The sequence below is a fragment of the Rhamphochromis longiceps genome, linkage group LG2, assembly GCF_057381845.1.
Source record: "Rhamphochromis longiceps isolate RC_006_pf linkage group LG2, R_longiceps_female_GT1.1, whole genome shotgun sequence".
Lineage (NCBI taxonomy): Eukaryota > Metazoa > Chordata > Actinopteri > Cichliformes > Cichlidae > Rhamphochromis > Rhamphochromis longiceps.
The window spans coordinates 2,312,397-2,333,263 of NC_140558.1; the positions used below are offsets into that span (position 1 = coordinate 2,312,397).

The 20,867-nt window shown below is 43.0% G+C and overlaps 1 protein-coding gene and 1 long non-coding RNA gene across 4 annotated transcripts in view; one reads left to right on the forward strand and one right to left on the reverse strand.

Annotated features, from left to right (window-relative positions):
• The window catches only part of LOC146676731 (uncharacterized), a 5,141-nt gene extending 1,220 nt beyond the window's left edge, over nucleotides 1-3,921 (forward strand). The window contains exon 2 of the long non-coding RNA XR_014912767.1: nucleotides 1-3,921. This exon is cut by the window's left edge and continues 144 nt beyond it. This is a non-coding gene — a long non-coding RNA (uncharacterized LOC146676731).
• An 8,716-nt stretch (nucleotides 3,922-12,637) lies between these two features.
• The window catches only part of csnk1a1 (casein kinase 1, alpha 1), a 29,905-nt gene continuing 21,675 nt past the window's right edge, over nucleotides 12,638-20,867 (reverse strand). Inside the window, exons 6-11 of one of the 3 annotated variants that reach the window (XM_085414391.1) lie at nucleotides 18,365-18,504; nucleotides 18,043-18,121; nucleotides 17,724-17,798; nucleotides 17,342-17,448; nucleotides 16,954-17,066; nucleotides 12,638-13,795 (exon numbers count right to left, since the gene is read on the reverse strand). In XM_085414391.1, coding sequence (XP_085270517.1) covers nucleotides 13,788-13,795; nucleotides 16,954-17,066; nucleotides 17,342-17,448; nucleotides 17,724-17,798; nucleotides 18,043-18,121; nucleotides 18,365-18,504 — 522 coding nt within the window. In that variant the 3' untranslated portion in view covers nucleotides 12,638-13,787. Of the gene's footprint in view, nucleotides 13,796-16,917; nucleotides 17,067-17,341; nucleotides 17,449-17,723; nucleotides 17,799-18,042; nucleotides 18,122-18,364; nucleotides 18,505-20,867 lie in introns of all 3 variants that reach the window. The other 2 variants (XM_085414381.1, XM_085414401.1) reach the window with 2 other exon arrangements.

Below are 20,867 nucleotides of genomic sequence, written 5' to 3' on the forward strand. Positions count from 1 at the left end.
CATTAAATCCATCTGATAAAGATTCATGCATTTAATGAAGCACTGCTTACTTTCACTCAGTTACCTTGTTCTCTCTCTGAGTGTTGGGCCGTAATACAGGAGAGCTTTCATCTGCGTAATCACACTGACAGCTGCAGACTGACTTTATCCATTGCAGGTTACCAGTTTGGTTTTCTTTGTAAGGCAGGGTCACAGCAGCAGCACGGTGGGCGCGCTGACACCATGAGCCCGTGCTGCTGCCGCCCCTGTGAGGTCCGTGACGGACGTGAGAAAGTGTGCAGGCAGAGAGAGAGGGAGGAAATGCTGTATTTATTTCCCAAGGAGTCAAAATTCTTAAGGGTAGTTAGGAGGACATTCACATAACCCCCTGTACACACTCAGACGCTCCCTGTGGGACCAAAGAGCAGCGATTCCCAGGACAATTTTCACATGGAAGGCGAGGGGGTTCGTGGTGATGCTGGTGGTGTGGGAGTGGGTCTGTGAAGTGGGAAGCCAGAGTCTGTTCACACAGATTTTCGATGCTTCTCTGCGTTTGTTACCCGTTTGCCGCGCAGCAATACATCCCATAATTATCAGACGTTTCGTGAGGCAGCACTTTGTGCTTTTTATACTTTTCGCTCTTCATTCGTCTTCACACAAATGTCACACTTTGAGTCTTTTGATCCTAATGTGTAAAAAGCCGCTCGAGCGGCCGCGTGTTCGCCTCAGGTGTCTGTGGTGCTGACGCTGCGTCGGCTGCTGTAACGTCTTTTCCTGCCTGCACACAAAAGTCAGATGGGGTCATGTAACTCTGCAGAGCCCACACAAACGTTTAGATTAAATACTTGTAGATATTTACAGTGTTTAACGTCCTGCCATGTTTTTAGCTGATATTTGTCCAAAGTGGTTTAGGTGGTTGTTTCTTCTCGTTCAGGTTCCTGTTCTCAGGGTGGGAGGCTGAAGAAACCACGACTCCTTCGTATGTTTGCTTTCCCTGATTCTTCCCTAATTAGAGGCCACACTGTCAGCTGATCAGGACCCAGCTCGCCTCGGTGCTCACATGCACATGACCATTTTTGGTAGTAATGATGATTTAAGCTTCTTTTATGGCTCCTGCTGCTTTTGCACACTGTGTGACTTTGTTTACCATTTCATTGGCTACACGAGGCTGTCCTGCAGCTTTTATTTGAAAAAAGATGAATTCCACAAACATAGGTGTCACCTGTCAGTGAGAGAGGGGGGGGCACTCGAGTAAGGATGTGACAGATGGGGAGAGGGGCTTCCTGTGTGTGATTTAGGGAGCCAGGGGGAAGAGAAAGAAGACCATATTTGGCAATGTTTGTCTTAGCATAAGACACGGCTCTGACTGTTATCACACTCTGTCTAAACACACACAGATTCCCAGCAGCTAAACGTCACTGATTACAGACGAGCTTTATTAACATGTAATGATTAGTTCAGACTGGGTCGCTGATGTAAAGATGTTATTCATCATGCTCTTATATTCAGAGATTATTGGGCTTTTTTTTAGCAACAGCAAACTGCAGAAGCATCTGATAAATGGCAAAAACCACCGCTGCTCCCCACAAATGTTCAGTTTATCAGGAGAAACTTTATTTCTGTCATTTAAATGCAAAGTGCACCAAAATGTCTTTGCAACGTTGTTTTGATGTGAATCCATTTGTGGAGAACGTCTCTTCAGATATGAGCCACTGTGGGACTGTGGCCTTTCTCACACACAGCCAGCCACTGTGTGTGAGAAAGGCAAACAGCTGGGTTTTCTTCTTAATATGGTCGTGCTGAGCCAAACGCACACGGAGCAGGACTGAGTGAGATAAAGACCTCCTCTCTCTGCTGCCTTTTAAGTGAGTCTTTTACTGGTGTGACTAGAAAAGGGAATGTTGCTGCCGAAGGAGGAGGTGCGGGTGAAGGTTGGGGGGTGGGGGGGTCACATACTATCAGTGGGAGCGATCGCAGACTGGAAGAGGGAATGTTTATCCAAAGCAGTGATCCCATTTTCCATGATCCTCAAAATAAGAGACTTGCCTTATATGGTCAGACTGGGAGTTTCCAGCTGAGCAGAGTCAGAACATTTGTGGAAAACACCCGGCCTCTGCTTCTCCCATTGCCTTAAGTGTCTCAGTCTGCTGCACCTTCCTTTGATGGATGAACAGCTCGGAAAAAGGAATTCTATGAATAATCACTGCTTAGTAGTTCTCTCAGATGGATCCGGAGTAACGTGCCGGTCCATCCCGAGCCTTCGGCAGAGTTTTAGCTCTCATCCAAACTGTGGGAGAGATGAACAGCTTTCTGAGACTGGCCCAAACAGCAGCGGCATGTTCCCGTGTCACAGACCAGGACCAGGCCACAGCAGAATCCACTCCTCGCTTACTGAGGCGGCCGTTGTAAAGGGCGTCTTCTGTTTCTACTCGTGTATGTTGCAGATGTCTTTCACGTGTTTCAGGTGCACAAAACTCCAAAACCTGAGACGATGTGTGTGACTGCGTGCACACAGAAGCTGAACCAGTACGGGACACCGGTGCACAGCTACCAAATCAAATCATCTCTGGCTCGATTATTCCTGCAGAAATGTTTGAACTCTGCACTTCATGTCAGTCGCTCCACACACACACACACGCACACACACGCATGCACACACACACACACATGCACACGCATGCACACACAGAGAGACACACACACGCACACATGCACACACACACACACACTCTCACACACACTCTCACACACACGCACACGCATGCACACACACGCACACGCATGCACACACACGCACACACACACGCACACACGCACACGCATGCACACACACACACACACGCATGCACACACAGAGAGACACACACACGCACACATGCACACATGCACACACACACACACACACTCTCACACACACTCTCACACACTCTCACACACACACACGCACACGCATGCACACACACACATGCATGCACACACAGAGACACACACACGCACACACACGCACACACACACACACACTCTCACACACGCACACGCATGCACACACAGAGACACACACACACACCCACACACACACACACACACACACACACACACGCACCGTGAAAGTGTGACTCGTCTATATGTGTTCTGAGGTCCTCTCTTTTCATTCATATCTAAACTGCTTCCCTCTGTGTTTCTGCAGTTTCCTTCCATCCCTGCGGCCCATGGTGCAGTGCTGCATCTCTGGTCAGTTGGTAGTCTGAGATGAAGCACTGTAGCTCGGGACGGAGGGCGCAAATACCAATTTAAACATATCCACCACCAGGACACGTAGCCCAGCAGCAGGTCTCCACAGACCTGCTGCTGGAATAGGAAAAAATCCCGGATCCTGTGAAAGGAGGCAGCTGCAGGCATGGCTGTGGATTTTAGGTGACTGGACTATTAAATTGAATTTATAACTATTCCAGTTCTAACAATGCTGCTTTGTCCCATTTCAAGAACAAACAAAATTGGAAACAAGCTGAGAACAAACTGTACCTTCCTCTTCTCCTCTCTCCTGGGGTCCAGTTTTCCCAGGAATCCCTTGACCTATCAGAAAGGGGGATTCCTGGAAATACTGTTCTTGGGGGTGGGGCTTATCAGCAATCCTTTATGCTTTAACTGTATAATAAAACGGATTATTTGCACTGACTGACTTTTGAATTCATGTGTTATTTAAACACAAGAGAAACCAAAGTGAGGAGCGGCTGTAATGTTACCGTGATGGAGAAATATTTACTGTCACACGTCGTTAGGTGAAGATGGAAGATTAACTGGTTTTACATTTTATTTAAAAAGATTTCATCCTGAATATGAAGCGTTTTTGTGTGTGTGTCATGATCCCGCCTGTGCTGGAGTACTATGTTGTTCGTCTGTTCAGAAACAATAAAGAAAAGTCCTCGTGACTGTTCCAACTGCTGATGTCTGCTGTGCTTCTTACTTCCTTAATGATGTCAACATTAGGTTTTCCAGTGTAGTACAATGAAACGTGTTTCCATATGAATGGGAAGAAAAGCAGTAACAGAAAATATAAACAAGTACAAGTACAGTGCCTCCAAACAAAGGAGTATATACTTGCATCACCTGCGTCCATAAGTAACTAACTGAACACATGACCACATCATGACAGACATGGTGATGAAGCTGAACGTGATCAAACATTAGGCTGCAGCAGGAAGCACCACAGATGCGACCTGGTCCAAACCAGCTGGAGCTGCGGGAGTCACATCCACACAAACGGTGACACGTTGTTCCCCTCGTGGTGGAGCCGCCACACAGCTCAGTGTCGAGCCACGTTTCTTCACCACGAGCCGTATGGGGCTACATGTTACTGCTATCCAGGGGTGCTACCAGAGGGGTGGGCGACAGGAGCCCCCCGTGAACTTCTGTGTGTGTACGTTTCTTTTTTTTCTTTTCTGTAATAAACAGAACAGCTCATAGACACAGCGCAGCCTGCCGCACAGTGAGATGTATGAGAACCTGCAAAAACATGATTATTAATGTGAGCCTGCAGTTATTACAGAACAGTAAGATTAACGTTTGTTCCACATTACACAGATTAAATAAAATATACAGAGATTAGGTCAGATATGCTCCAGAGGATGATCCATGCTCAGTACTTGTTGTGTCCAGCACGTAGCAGCAGGTGGTTTAAACCGTGTGACTGCTGAAGCGCGCTTTCTATCTTTGTTTTGGTTTTATTTGTGGGGAAAAACACAGGTACACAGTGGAAGCACAGATGTCCCAGTTTTACAGTGGAACTGGGAAGCAGCTCACGTTTGTGGATCTGTGCGAATTTGTCCCCAAACCCCACGTGGGCGCGCGGCGTGACCTGTGCGTATCAGGCGATTCGTCCATGCGTGTTTACGGCGAATGTTCCTGCGGTTTCAGACGTTTGTGTGCACAGAAAGCTCCCTATGATTCCTGAGCTTAATAAACTGCGAGTCTTTGTTCAGGTTTGGATGTGTGCGTTTGTAAAATCGTTTTATATGCTGCCAAATGTTGTTGTTTGTTAATTTATCTCAATCATGTAAACAAAGTTCATTCAGCAAAGAAAAGAAATGGTTTAGAAAATGAAGCTAATACATTTCAATATAGCTTCAACTGCTCTGCTTCAGTTCAGTGGGAGGAAGTACACACAGATTTAATCCCAGCCCTTTGCCATGTGGGTTTACTCCTGTGGATTATACACAGCTGCAATCCTGACACATATTTCTCTCCATAAAAATGTGCTGCACACAGTCTGCACACGTGCATCTGCTCAGCGGCCTTCTCAGCCACGCTGGTTACCCCGACGTCTGCAGAAGCACCGAGTAATGAAGCTTGAACTTTCAAAATGAGCAAAAGAAGTCAGCTGAGGCGGTACAATGACTTCACTGGGCAGGTCTAAGAATTATTATAGAATTATCATATTATTATTTCTTATAGCTGCATCTGTGATGTTGACACTGGCCTCGTCTCTTTGTCTTCTCTCCTTTTTATTTATTAAAACAACACTAGACAAAGCTGCTTGTGAAAAAGTCATCGCCTCCTAAACCTGATATCTCAGCAGCAAGAATATAAATCAGGCATTAAGTGTTTCACGTCTCTGTGGAGGAGTCGTGAGGTACTCGTGTTCACTGAGTTATGTCAAAGGACCTCAATCACCAGGACGCTCGCTGACACGTTTGAAACCGATGACTGAATATAATCCTTCAGGATTTCCTGGCACAGCAGGCTTCATGGTTCCATGGATTACAGCACCTCTCACTGTAATGCACTGAACGTGGAGGCTGAACGGTCATAGTTATCGCTGAGGTTCCCAAGTGTGTGCACAGGTCCTGGCTCCTGTTTACATTTTGTTTTCAGAAAATGTATTTTTAATTGTGCTTTGCACAGTTTTTTGCTCCTCGTTGTCTTTGCAAAGCAAACACGAAGAATCCACTAAATGCACTTTCATCTACGTGACCGCCACGGCCCAGAACATCAAAGGTTGTTCTGTTAGTGCTGGTGTGTCACAGTCTTAGCACACCGCTGTCATACACACACCTGGACATCCATCATCATATGTAGGACTGATTTCTTTTTGCACAACATCTCTAAAGTTAGAAATATCCTGTCTCAGAGTGACGCTGAAAAACTAGTTCATGCATTTATTACTTCCAGGCTGGACGACTGTAATTCATTATTATCAGGATGTCCAAAAAACTCCCTGAAAAGCCTTCAGCTAATCCAAAATGCTGCAGCAAGAGTCCTGACAGGGACTAGAAAGAGAGCAGATTTCTCCTGTACTGGTTTTGATTCACGGGCAACACGTGGTTAAAAACACACCTACCACGTCTCTACCAAGCACTGGTTCTCCTCAGGGGTGCTGATGCAAAGTTTAGTACAAATCACATCATGAAGTTCACAGACAACAGCGCAGATCTCACCTGGGACAGCAACGAGAGCAGGGAGGAGGTGGAGGAGGTGCAGATGGCTGCTTCTCCCAAAGCCTGCTTCTGTCAGACGCTTCTTCCTGTTAAAAGGGAATTTTTCCTTCAAGCCATAATTAACCTCAGTGTGTGAAGAGGACTCTCCATTTACATGCACAAACTGGAGTCTATTAGATAGATATGATACAAACCACTGCAGTGCAGTACCTGTAATACCTGCAGCATGTTCTAATCGCTCTAATAGGATATGAAGCACTGAAGCACTGAAGCACCGCAGCAATTTCCTAATGTTGTAAACCTCAACATCTGGCAATAAACCCATTCTGATTCTGATTCTGATATTATGGTCGACAGTATCGAACGCTGCACTGAGGTCTAGCAGGACAAGCACAGAGATGAGTCCACTGTCAGAGGCCAGAAGAAGACTCGCTGGTTTGTTCCCTGCACCTTCAGGTCGGGGAGTGGGACCTCACCATCATTGCCGCTTATGCAGCACACGACAGTTTCAGGCCTCCTGCTGGGAGACTTCAGCGCTCATGTGGGCAACAACGGTGAGATGTGGAGGGGCGTGATTGGGTGGAACAGCCTGCCTGACCTGAACCCAAGCTGCACATGACTAACACTGTGTTCAAACACGAGTGTCTGTAAGTGCACATGGCAGCAGGATATGGAGGAGAAGAGCCATGTGCATCAAAGATGCTTGTGCTTCAGTAATGAACAGCACCATAAAATATGCATTAATAAATTCATTTTTACATTATTTTATTCATTTAAACATTACTGAAGTAATGAATTTAATTTAAAATAAAAACACCATTTATATACATCAATACTTCAAAATGAATTATTACAGTAAGCACACATGGATGATGACACCATGTTCACCTAACCTCAGCCTCTAACACGCTGCATGTTCAGTATACTGCAGTGAGTTTAACCATTTCCTGCACCTACAGTTCCTGCATGTAGTCCGGTGTGCGATACAGATACTGAAGTTTAGTTAATAACAAAATAAAATAAATCCAAAGCTGAAAATGATTCAGTTTATGAATTTTCTCTGTTCTGTCTGTGCTCATAAACCCAACAACAACAACAACGGTTTCCCTGCATGTTGCATTGTGTTGTACATGTACAGATCAACACATCTGTGCACACGGCTGAATATGAACACGTTACTTGTTTAATTGCTCGTTCAGCAGACATCAAAGAACTTCCTCAACCAGCTATACTGGTATCTTTTTTCCAGTTTATGAATTCCAGTATGAAGTGGCAGTAGGTCTGGAGGTGGAGCAGGTCATCCACTGATCAGAAGGTCGGTGGTTCGATCCCAGTCTGTGTCCTTGGGCCAGATACTGAGCCAAGTTTCTCTCCGACCATCAGAGTCTGTGTGTGAGTGTTAGCTGGTGCTTGGATGAATGTTGTGCTACGAAGCTGATTATTAGAGACTGAAGAATTAATTAATGGCAGGACTTTGAGCAGTTTTGTAGGAATGGGGTCTAAAAGACACGTTGATGGTTTGGAGGAAGTAATTATTGAAGTTAACTCAGAAAGATCGACTGGAGAAAAAGAGTCTGACTTAACATCAGTGGTGCTAAGAGCAGCTGTAGATAATATTTCTCCTGTTCTGGCTTCCTGTTAAATCCAGAATTCAAAATCCTGCTCCTCACATACAAGGTCTTAAATAATCAGGCCCCATCTTATCTTAATGACCTTGTAGTACCATATCACCCTATTAGAGCACTTCGCTCTCGCTCTGCAGGCCTACTTGTTGTTCCTAGAGTATTTAAAAGTAGAATGGGAGGCAGAGCCTTCAGTTTTCAGGCCCCTCTTCTGTGGAACCAGCTTCCAGTTTGGATTCAGGAGACAGACACTATCTCTACTTTCAAGATTCAAACCTTCCTTTTTGCTAAAGCATATAGTTAGGGCTGGACCAGGTGACCCTGAATCCTCCCTTAGTTATGCTGCAATAGGTGTAGGCTGCCGGGGATTCCCATGATGCACTGGGTGTTTCTTCTTCACTCACTATGTATTAACAGACCTCTCTGCATTGAATCATATCTGTTATTAACCTCTGTCTCTCTTCCACAGCATGTCTTTATCCTGTCTTCCTTCTCTCACCCCAACCGGTCGCAGCAGATGGCCCCGCCCCTCCCTGAGCCTGGTTCTGCCGGAGGTTTCTTCCTGTTAAAAGGGAGTTTTTCCTTCCCACTGTCGCCAAAGTGCTGCTCATAGGGGTCATATGATTGTTGGGTTTTTCTCTGTATCTATGAAGCGCCTTGAGGCGACTTATGTTGTGATTTGGCGCTATATAAATAAAATTGAATTGAATTGAATAATATTACATCTGTGGGATGATTACTGGCCATTTTTCTCTAATGGTTCAAATGTTATTCATGAAGTCGTTACTAGTTAAGGTTAGAGGGATGGTTGGCCCGACAGAGCTCTGACTGTCAGCCTGGCTACAGAGCTGAAGAGAAACCTGGGGTTGTTCTGATTGTCACAGGAGCTGCAGGAGCTGCAGGATCCACAGTCCAACCTAACGAGGATGTGAAATTATTAACAAGATCATTCAGAAGCTAAGCTGAGAAATTTGCCTCAAAAGTGATACGAGTGCGTACGATACGATCCACAAGTTTCTACAGTGATTTGGCTTTTAAGGAATTACATCCGCACGCACACGAACTTTGAGCAGACAGTTTTTGACAAACCTCTACATTCAAACCTGAATAAATGGTGATTATTTACACACAATTGATTAAGTTCAGCTTCACGACTCGGCTGCTTTTCTCTTTTATAAATATGTGTGTGAGTGTGCACAGATGTGACATCCCTCTTGCTCTCTTGCAAAGCCTTAAACGTGTGTCCATGAATCACACGTGCCCACGTGGGCCTAGTCAGGTACCCTGAAGCCACATAAGTACCAGAAGCAACGACCAGTGGGGAGTGGCAGGGAAGGAGATCCTCTCCGCTCTTTATAACAATGTCCCAGAGTAACCAAAGCTCAATGAGCCCCAGATCCAGGCTCACCCACAGACACAGAACCTGCACAAAGACACATGTCCACCCCCTGAAGTATGGATGGATTGGTGCATCCCAAACCCAGCCTCAGACAGGGTGGAAGATCTGCCTGCTCCCCTGCCCTACTTGTCTGTGTGAAAAGTGGTCTGTTGGATGCATGTATAGGTGCACTGAATACACAAATGACAATGGACAACATTAATGACCACAAGTAGATGAACCCTACTGGTTTTTGGTGATGACATAACCTTTTCTCTAGCACCACCATCAGGTCAAAGTTTCAATTTTAGGTTCAGTGCATCTTCAAAATCCTTCCTCCATATTTTTCTAATTCGGGGTGCACATCCACCACATCCACCCTTCAGAAGGAATCCTGCTGAATTTCCTGATCCTAGAGCAGGGGTGTCAAACTCAAATACACAGTGGGCCAAAATTCAAAACTGGAACAAAGTCGCGGGCTAACAGTAATATTTATTGAAATATATTTATTCCTCCAGATATAAGAATGAATCTTTTCTTATGGACTCAAAAACGTTTTGCTGAAAAACTGAATATGGAACAAGCAAAGCTTAATACTAGACAATATATACATTAGCTGTATAATACCAGTAGGCCAGCTCTGATAGTAATTTGGTATGGCTTCGCGGGCCAAATGTAATTAGTCTGCGGGCCAGAGTTTGACACCTATGTCCTAGACCCTCTGCTGCAGCGCCGCAGCATCGCTTTCACTCACCTCTCCTCTTTAAAAAAATATGGGCAACGGCAGAGTTGAACAGTGCTTTTATTGTTGGTTTGCTTTTGTGTGTGTGTGTGTGGGGGGGGGGGCATCAGTTAAGTAGTCAGGACATGAAGTTCTTGTCCAGCAGTCATGTTTGTCTGCACTGCAGCACACAGGATGTGCAGTGTGCATGCTTGCAGTGTGCAGGGGTCATGCTAGTCTTAGAATAATTTCTGGTGGGACAAACTTGGCTCCTGCCACGTTTCCTGCCTGTGGATTGTACCACTGATTCTCCAGTGTTACAATCCACAGGCAGGAGAGGTGGCAGGGCTGTTCGTCTTCGTCTGTCCCACACGATGGCCGCCCACCGCCGCATGAGAAATATCAGGTCTGACTGAGCAGGTGAGAGTATAGGTCGCACACTTCAATACTTGGATGTGAACGACTCGCAAGCCACACGGCAGAAGTATCAAAGTTCTCCTGGGAACGTTTCCCCCTTTCATGCGTCAGCTTGAAAGGACCAACATCGCACATGCAGGTGTAAAGATTCAAGGTCACAGACTCAAAGTCCTGTCTTTAAGCATTTTACACAATAATGTGTCTGACGTGTTTCTCCACATTGGATCTTCACTTCATGCCTTTTATATTTTGTCCTGTTGGGTTACAGATGAATAATTTGATTTAAAATCAAATGTAAAAGTAGAATTTAGCTTCATCCGATCATCACGAATAACTCTTCTTTCCTCCTGACACTTGTTCTTACTCCTCGGTCCACAGGAGTGCGATGGAGGCTGTTCCTTACCTGTTGCCATCACGAAGCATATCGGGCTGCATCGATGATCTCTCTTCCTCTGCTCGTGCACACACGATGAACATACAGGAAACTTGAGTTTGTTGAACATTCTTCCTACAAAAGGCCCACCAAGTGTTTTTGATGTAACTGGAGAAAGATGCTCACCTTGAAGGTAAAACCAAACCAAACAGTTCCAGTAACTGACTCTTAATGTTAAAAATAACACGTTACATCTTCTGCTGTATTGGTGCCGTTTCAGCCCCATAACAAACATACCTGATGTTGTTCCAGGAGCATAATTAGAACTGACAAATGACCTCGTCATGTCCAAAAGACAACAGTGGGGTCGTTTCTTGTAACACCAACAGAATGCTCAGCAGTCACTTCAGCTTTTCAAGGTTCTTCGGTTACATTTTGGTCAGGCAACAGAACTACTCTTAGATTTAGCGTCACTTAAGGTTTGGAGTTCAAACACTTTGTGTTGGTATGTCAAACCTACGTCAGGACAGCTGTGCAAAATACCAGTGATTTCCAGGTTAAGTCACAAGTTGTTACAAAAACAGCCGAGGAACCACCAACAGGCACATCAGACTGCTGCTGGGACGTCCACTCGTGTGTTTATACTTTGCCCATCGTACTGAGTTACCTGCTCTGCTCTCCAGGAATAACGGCTCATTGGAAACTAAGCTTGTTTGACTGTTGGGGGCTGATGGAGGTCGCCTGAAAAAACACAACCTCTGTATAACGTATGGAGCATGCAAAGGATGGAGACACGTCGGTATTTATGGATCTGGTCTCCTGTCACCAGGATTCCACATATTTGGTGGCGATTGTGCAGACGTTCATGGTTTGTACTGCCGTGTTATGCAAACGGAAAAGTTGTGTTGTTATGTTTTGTTTCAGCTGGACCCCAAACAGAGACATCAAGTCGACCCAACAGCTGCAGTAGGATCTCACACACATCCAAACATTCAGTGGAAACTGCTTACACTAAATGATACAAATGTGCAAACTTGCACATCATTTGTGCTGGTTTTCCTGCAGGTTTTGAACAGTGTGCAACAGCTCACATTCAAATAACACAAACTACAGAGCACCGTGTGTTGTGCACACTGTTGCTTTGCAGTCAGGTTCGTGTCCAACATTCACATTAGTTTGATCTGTATTCAGGGTCCATCTCGGTGCGAGTGTTTCCGTCCTTAACTTGAACTATAATTCGTGCTCTGTGTCACAAGTTGCAGTTTAGGTCACTGTGTTTCTGTACAGGTCACATCCCAATCCCCAACAACAAGGCTGGTTGTTCCAGAGTCACATGCTAACAGTAGCAAGGTGAGGCACAGATGATCAATTTAGTTTGATGCAGTCAGGTTGGACTTAAATATTACTGTTAATAAATGAATAGTTTCTACATTAACAGCACGACAGGAAACATGCCTTTAAATACACCCAGTTTCAACCTTTGCAGGTCATCCAGTCTTTCTGATTTAAATCATTCTTAAGAACAAAAAATCAAAATCAAAAACAAAACCCAAAAGCGTCTCAACATTTATTCAGAAATAAGTGGTTTGGTCGAATGTTGGGTACGAGGCTACAGTGCTAATCGGTGTACAGTGTATAAGACTCAATGATGACGGGAAGCTTTTTCCACCGTTGGAAACAAAAAAGAAGAAAAAATAATCAAAGACAACCATATATTTTATAATCACTGAATCTTTATAATAAAGGACATCTCTGAGCAAGAAAAACTGTTTCCCAGTGTTCTTTATACACCTAACAAGCGACTGGTATACGTGTGATAACTTGGACTCAATCTTGAGACGGTGCTTTAAACAGTTTGGTCTCATGATGCAGCACACTGAACCTAAAGCCCGAAAAAAGGGACAAGGGAAAAAACAAAACAGTAAGTTAAAAATTCACGTTGGTATACTAAAGAACAGCAGAAGGGGGATTTTAATACCATGTGAATATCCCGAATATTCAGGTGAACATGATTTCTTTACGGTGCTGCCTGCTGGGGAAAACAAACACCAAGCAACAGACGCTCACATTCATGCCTGGCTGGTGCTTTCTACACAGTTTTCATGTGAAGGTGGCTGATAAGAACTTGTGCTTGCTCTGAGTTATGTAATATTTTTATTGGCATTTATGGAGAAGATTTAACAACAGATTTATCATTCAGAGCTCTAGAGAGGGAGAGAGCCGGAGTATCATTCTACCATTGACTGCCATCCACTGCTTATTAACAGGCAAACTCCTAATCACCATAGGAAAACAAAACCAGAAGAAAAAAATCAACATTTGATTTTTTTTAGTAAATAACATCCAGGGGTGTGTCATTCAATTATATAAGAAACAAAAGGGAGAACAGGTTGTAGGCTTACATGTTTAACATTTGGTAAAAGGAGGGAGTGAAATAACTGAATGGGAAGAGAAGAGATGCTTTGAGATGTTTCTACTGGGAGAGGAAAAACAGAAGAATGGTCAGTTGATCTCAACTTCAGTTTCCAAAGAAACAAAGTCAACACTGAGGAGAACAGAGACAGAAGGATGGATGGGGGAGGGCATGTGTGTTGGGGAGGGGGGGCTACAGCCTCCACATCCTAAAAAAACCAAAAGCCCAAAAAAAAAAAAAAAATCTTCCAGAGTGGAGGGTTTATTATATATACACATATATGAATATATAGATAACACAGCTGACAAAGGTGTGTGTAAATCTATATATTTCCATTACATAGACAGTTATGATGGAAGGAAAGACTTTCTTGTTTGTCGCTTATCCAGGAAGGGAGACTTATTAGTCCTGGTCACCAACACTTCAGGAGCTCTGCTCAGAGCAGACCCCTCAAAAACCTGGAGACAGACAGAAGCATCATTACCACAGTTGTTCAGGAGCACAGAGATGGACAAACTGAACACCCACACCAGCGAGGGAAGCATGTAGCGCAGTGAAAGCAAAAGGCCAGCAGCAAAGAACTACAACCAGCACACAGGTGTAGAACACAGGAGGTGTATCAGTGTCCTACAGCGCTAGTTCCCTACAAACGTCTTGTTGCATGCTCAGCCATCCAGGTGAGCAACTCTGAAAAGGCCCAGACGAACAGCATCGACCTTTTGGGATTCCCCAGGAAAGTCCATCAAGCTACCTGCGGTTTCATTTCAAACTAGAGTTACTGAAACAACATCAATACTCTCAACTAGTGTGAGACTACACAGGTAACACGAGCATGTTTAACCATACAGCCCGCACTATACCAACATAACTACAAAACCCAGAAATTCTAACTACATGTAGCATTCCCATCATACATTTAATGTAGGATATTTAGCAGCACTTGGTGAGCTCACCGATGTGCACTACCAAAGTTTTAGAACACCCCAGTGTTTGCAGTTTTTATTGAAAATGACGCAGTTTAATGTCTCACTGTATGAAAGAAACTGGAGTTAAAAAAGAAATCATGGAATCAATTTATAGACTAAAGTTGGGCGATGTGTAAAAATATTCCAACCGACAATTGTCAGTCCAATAAAAGACGACAGGCGATACGGACGCAGGCACAGACTTTCTGATGGGCGGAGCGATGTAATCACGCACGGACTGACTTGTGCATTTAGAATTTAGACGTTTTGTTTGGAGGGAATATTTCACCTTCCTGTTTCAGTATTAACACAGATACTTGTTTATTTGAGATGCACCAAATCACACAAAAGACTTAACATCTGAGTTTGTTTCCTTTAATGATGGCTGGAAGAGACATTTTGAATTTTAACAGACTTTTTATTTAATCTTTGTATTTGTTGTTTGGTCGAGTGTCAGAGACACTGTAAACAGAGTGGAAAAGAGAAGCAGCATTGTGCTTTTTTATTTAAATGTTTTTCTGAACATTTTTCTTTCTGTCATGAGTTTGTAAATGGACGGGGTTCAAGTCTGGAGACTGTGCTGGACGCTCCGTGTTTCCAAGCTCACCATCTTGTTCTTTTTCCTGAGGTGGTTCTGACTAACTAGGTTCATGTAGGCATTAGTAGCACCAGCTCTCAAGGCTTGAACCTCCATTGATGCAGAGAAGCTTTAAATTGTTAACACATTTTGTGCTCCCTGAAAAAGGCCTTTTTGAATAATTCTGAAATGCAGTTTCTAGTCTTAGGCAACCTTACCTTCTTTTAAACCTCTGGCAGTTCACCACTGTCCTTTGCACCATTTCAAGTTCTTCACTGGACTTGAACGACTTGAATTGCAATAAATAACTGGAAAATTTGGGGTTGCTCTTTAAAAAACAACAACATATATATTTTATTTAGTGAAGAAAGGACAGGAAAGCGGGGGCAGAAAGGGCTGTGGGTCGGACTCGAACCCGGGCCGGCCGCTCTCAGCCGTATGGCACGTGGTCGCCCGCTGAGCTAAACCAGCGTCCTAAAACTGGGGTGCTCTAAAACTTGACGGTAGTGCACATGCACAACATGTGCGTGCCAATGTTACATCGAACCATGCTGTAAACTAAACTACTTTAAATGGTGACATATTGCATCTCACCTGAACCACAACATGTCACCCACAGACAGGTATGTCAGTACTCTATATGCTGGCGTACATGGACCACTTTGTTGCAACAAACTGCATGTGGCTGTTCAGCTCTGTGTGGAGTTTGCATGTTCTTCCTGTGCCTGCAGGAACATGGCACATGGCTGTGCAATAGCCTGATGACTCTGTCCAGGTCTTCTCTGTAGCACAAGCTAAACTAAAGTAGCATCACAAACAGCACTGCATGAGAGCAGCTGCCCTCTGGTGACTGCAACCAACTATGACATGTAGATTATGGTGTGCAAAACGTTGAGCACAAGATCAACAGACGAACACGCTGATCACTTGATAGATATTAAATGCTGCGCGCCTTCTAGACTGGTCTTATTCTCAAAGCCATTTTTCACTACAGAGCAACAAAAGAACATGCTCGTGGTCATATGTGTGCTGCCACGAGGTCCTGCTACAGCAAGACTGTCACAGCCTCAAGTCTGGTGGGGCCAAAATGGGTTCTAATGCAAACTGGGCCACGTGATGCTGCTGTCACAATGATGCATTTGAGTGATCTGGGTTTAGAAGAAGTTAAAGGCACATAATTTACAGTCAGTATTGGGCAGAATTTACAGCCTTATAATCAGTAAATAAATACATACAACTTTGAATGATGTCAAGCTCTGACATTCAAACAGTACACACATGTGCACACACGTCTCTGTGTGTACATATGTGCACGTGTGTTCCCTTTGCATCTTTATGTAGATAGAGGCAGAGAAATCCCTGTTAAACAGGGCGCTGCAGCAAAAACATCTGATGCAGCCACTTTTGAAATTCCTGATATGTTGCTATTTGTTGATGTTATTCAATTTGTCAAATGTGTACAAAAATGTTTTTACACACAAACGCAGCAGCAGCCTACAGCTGCCATTGCCATACAGTGTAACCATCTCAATCATGTAACATGGAGCAGCAAGAGACACAACATGTTCAGCATTTTCATTTGGATAGGAAATGTTAGCGACTGCAGAAGAATCAAGAATGATAGTTGGTCAGTATTAAAACATTGCGACAGCAGAGAAAGCCTGTAGTCCAACCCCCAAAAAGGACAGAATAGCATGACAGCAAAGTTAGTAGTCAAATTCCCCAAGGACGTCTTTGCTTCCAATTAAATCTTTCTCTCTTTTCCAATATTATTATTATTATTATCATTAATATTATTGTGCCTCAGGCTTATAATGTGGCTTGACTTTATTTCAGCAACAATATCCTTTTTGCTGTACATTTCCAATTTGGTGCTTGTTTGTTCTCCAGGGGCACTGGGGCATGGAATAGGGAATTCTAATAATAAAACAAAACAATAAAACAAACAAACAAAATAAACCCAGTATCTAAAAGTCCTGAATATAATGCTGAGCTATTGGCGCCTGTAAAAAACGTCACTTGGCTGTTTGCTACTAACCTTTCATGTTAGGCTTGGGTTTGTCAGTTTGCTTGCCTGTGGGGGTTTGTGCCTGCTGGCCCTGGCCCCCGGAGGAGGCCCCCTGCTGAGCGGCTTTCTGTTTCAGCATGGTCCAGTCAAATGTGTAGTCATACTGGTGGTTCAGAGTCCTTAAAACACACACACAGAAATAATACACCAACGTTAACATTGAACAGTTTAAAATAATTTTGTAGGAAAGAAACAGTTTAGTTTATTCAAACGCATACAAATCCGTCTGTACTAAAAGTTTGCAATTGCATACAAAAGATTAGCTAATGGATCAGCAATGGCAATGTAGTAAAAGCACGTGTTGGGGTTAACTACTGGAAACTGCATTTAGCTCTCAAAGCTGACGACCCCAAAACTGACAGCCATGTACAGAAAGTTGGACACGTGTGTTCACCTGAAGAGGATGCGAAACAGCTGGCGCAGATACATGTAGTCTGGAGCCTCCTCAAAGCGCAAGCCACGGCAGTAGTTTAGATACATGGCAAATTCTGCTGGGAAACCCTGGAAATATGCATTCATACAACTGAGTGTGCACTGCTTTGATCATGGTGCCTGTTTAACCCTGTAAGATGTGACATAACTGCAAGAAAAGGCCATTTTCATTAGACTTTTTAAACTGAAGGGTTTATTGGCCTGACTAATGTTACATGTAAAATTCAAAGTGTTCTTTTTGCTAGCTCTGGCATCCTTGTACAGTCTATTTAGGTTTCTCTGTGTGGGCACACTGAACATGTAGGTCTCAAACTCTTGGTGTTGTGCGGTTAAAGTGTTTTTACCTTACAGAGGACCTCAACTGGGGTGGACATCTTCTTTTCTGAAATCTTTTCATACTTCTGCTTCTTTGTGGCAGCCTGGACAACACAAAATACAAACAGCATGTTTACGCCACAACCCACTGTTACACTAAATGCACTCAGGCTACAGGTGCACTGCATCTGAGCCAGAGAGAAGTTACAATCAGTGCATCTCTAACTCATGCTAGTGAGCGATACCACAAAACATCATGGTGTGCTGCGTCTGTAGTTTGTCTACCACACGTCCAGCACAAACAAAACTACCGTCTTTGCCTGCAGTGTGTCAAAGGCAGCGACATACCTTTAATCCCTGCCATGGCAGACTGGTTCTGTTGAAGTACATCAGCACGTAGCCTAGTGACTCCATATCATCACGGCGACTGAAGACAACAAAAGTGTTCATTGAGTACACAACGAGTGCATTAGCGTTTCCCTGACACCGTCAAAATATTCATTATTTTTCGTTCTCTTAGAAATGGTTGCTGTGGCAGTATTACGAAGAGAAAGATACAATGTAAACCAGAAAAAAGCCCATTTAAAAAAAAAAAATTGGCTTGATTTTTAACACTGTTGGAAAAAAAGTAACCTATAATGTCCTTTGTCTATCAGATGTTTGCACAGACCTCTGCTCGATGCCCAGGTGCGCGTTGATGGAAGCATAGCGTGCCGTGCCAGTCAGGTTCTTGTCTTCTCTGTATGGGATGTGTTGTCGTGTTCGGTTGTCTCTGTACTTCTTTGCCAAACCAAAGTCAATAAGGAACAACTGATGGAGAGGGACAGAAGACTAGTTAGTTGTCGGTTACCGACGAACAAAGAGTTCTTTCATTAAAATCATCCTTTTTGTCCTTCTGTAAAACAAATGCTAACATTACTCAACGATGAACGTAACCCTGTGATGGTGTCGATATGCAGAAGCGTACGGGTGTCTGCTGAGCGGAGTGTGCTTGGAGGGTGGGGGCACTGCACTCTTATTCTGGAACATTACGATTCATTTATATGAACTGACACTAGTCTCAGGTGAAATGTCTTAAATGACTGTAAAAAGCCATTTTGATAATCGATCTATTACTCGACTACTGATTCTCTAGTTTGCGTTTACAGCACTGTGCAAAAGTCTGGAAAAAGCTGTCATTTATTCTTTGTTGCGTAAATGGGTGCAGTGATTTATTGACACATGCAACTAATACATGGACAAACAAAACAACAAAACAAGTTAACAAGCTTCAGAGTGTATTTGGTAGTGAGCACCCTTAATCTTCAACACAGCCTAAAGCTTTTGGTAATATTTAAAGTTGCCTTCTGGGACGACTGGCCGAGCTTCATTTGGAGGCGAGCCGTCTTTTGTTCCACTCTCTCAATATGACACCACCTGGCTTCAATAATAATGCAGCCTGGGTTCACAGTTCCACTGTTTTATTTTGGGGGTACCCCCCTATCAGATATGCCTTTACCTCAAAGTGTCTTTGCAATCACTGTCATGTTTAAAACTAAAGCTAGAAACTTTCCACATGGCATTGGTCCAAAATCTCACGCAGTCCTCTGCATTCACACTATTACCAAATTTTACCAACGTTACTGGCTGAAACACAAACCATGGCAGTATGTCCACTGTGCTGTACAGATGACGGCACACACTGAATTACAGCTGCCACTGATTACTGTAATAATCTGGTATTCCATTGATTAAGTAACCAGGTAAGTAACTGGATAAAGAGTATCCAGTCTTATTAAACGAGCAATAATAAATATGAAAAAACGAACAAACTGCTCATTAATCTCCATTAGTGTTGGTCATGTTACTTAACAGAAGTAATTAGATACTGATTACTTTCTTGAAGATGTAATCAGTAATCCATTACTTCACTGATTATTTTTCAAAATTAGTTACTTTATTACTTTTTAAAAACATGATACACAACCTGAATACGTAATAAAGCAACAGACCTTTGAGCCCAGTTTTTTTCTGCATAATCACATAACATTTAGTTAAACTTGTTTTAATCTTATAACTTTACGCAGATATCAAGTCATACTGAGCTGCAAAGGTAGAAACTACAATCAGTTTTTAGCAGTGACTTTTATATTTCCTTTATACATAAAAAAAATCCAGTTGACAATAAAACTGTCTTCTTTAAGAGTAATCTGGCCAAGAGGGCAGCAGAAAAAAACCCCGCAACCAATACAACAGTTATGTTGTAAACATATTTTAAGTGGCCAAAAAGGACCGGATCGATTATAATGTTGGTACAATAACACAAGATTTGTAAAGATACTTGAAAAACAGGCAATTTTATATGTAACGTCTTTGTAAATCCTGTTCAGTAAAGTCTATTTACCAATATAAGTAAACACACGGAAATACCGGAAATCAGTTTTTGACAACCGGCGTGCTCGGTGCTCGCTCAGATTTGAAGTTTCATTTCTTCCCATGCAGTAGGGGTGGGGAAAAAAATCGATTCTGTGTAGTATCGTGATATTTTGTTTGCTAATAATGTATCGATACAGGGACAGCAGAAATCGATATTTTGTTACAAAAAAAGTTTTTGTGGACTCTGACTTCAGAGCATGTTGATCCTTTTTCTGAGCAAGAATCCTGACATTCCTTCACTGTCCAAATGTTTTTAACTTGTTTTATGGCAGCAATAAACACGACAGTTTACTTATTTTAATTTAAGACATGTTTTATTTTAATTAAGTTTAAAACTTTTTTATTTAATATAAAATTATATTTTGTTTTAATTTACTTTCAAATTCTTCAGTTGCTGAAGGGGCTGCATAGTTTTCATAAATTGCATAGTTCAGAATAGCTGTAATTGTACCAGATGGTTGCATTCAGTTCAGTTGGACTAGACTGTAATACAAACCGTTCAGTTTGTCAACAATAAAACTGACTGAGATGAGAGAAAGACTGAGTGTGAGACTTTGTTATTAGATAAAATGAATATTGATCAAGTTTACCTTTATGTGCAGAATTTAAATATCGCAAAATATTTTTAAATTTCGCAATAATATTGTATCGTGAGTTAAATATCGTGATAATATCGCATCGTGGGATATATGGTGATTCCCACCTCTACCATGCAGATGTTTGTCAGTTTTTACAGAATCAAACTCAAAGTACTGTCA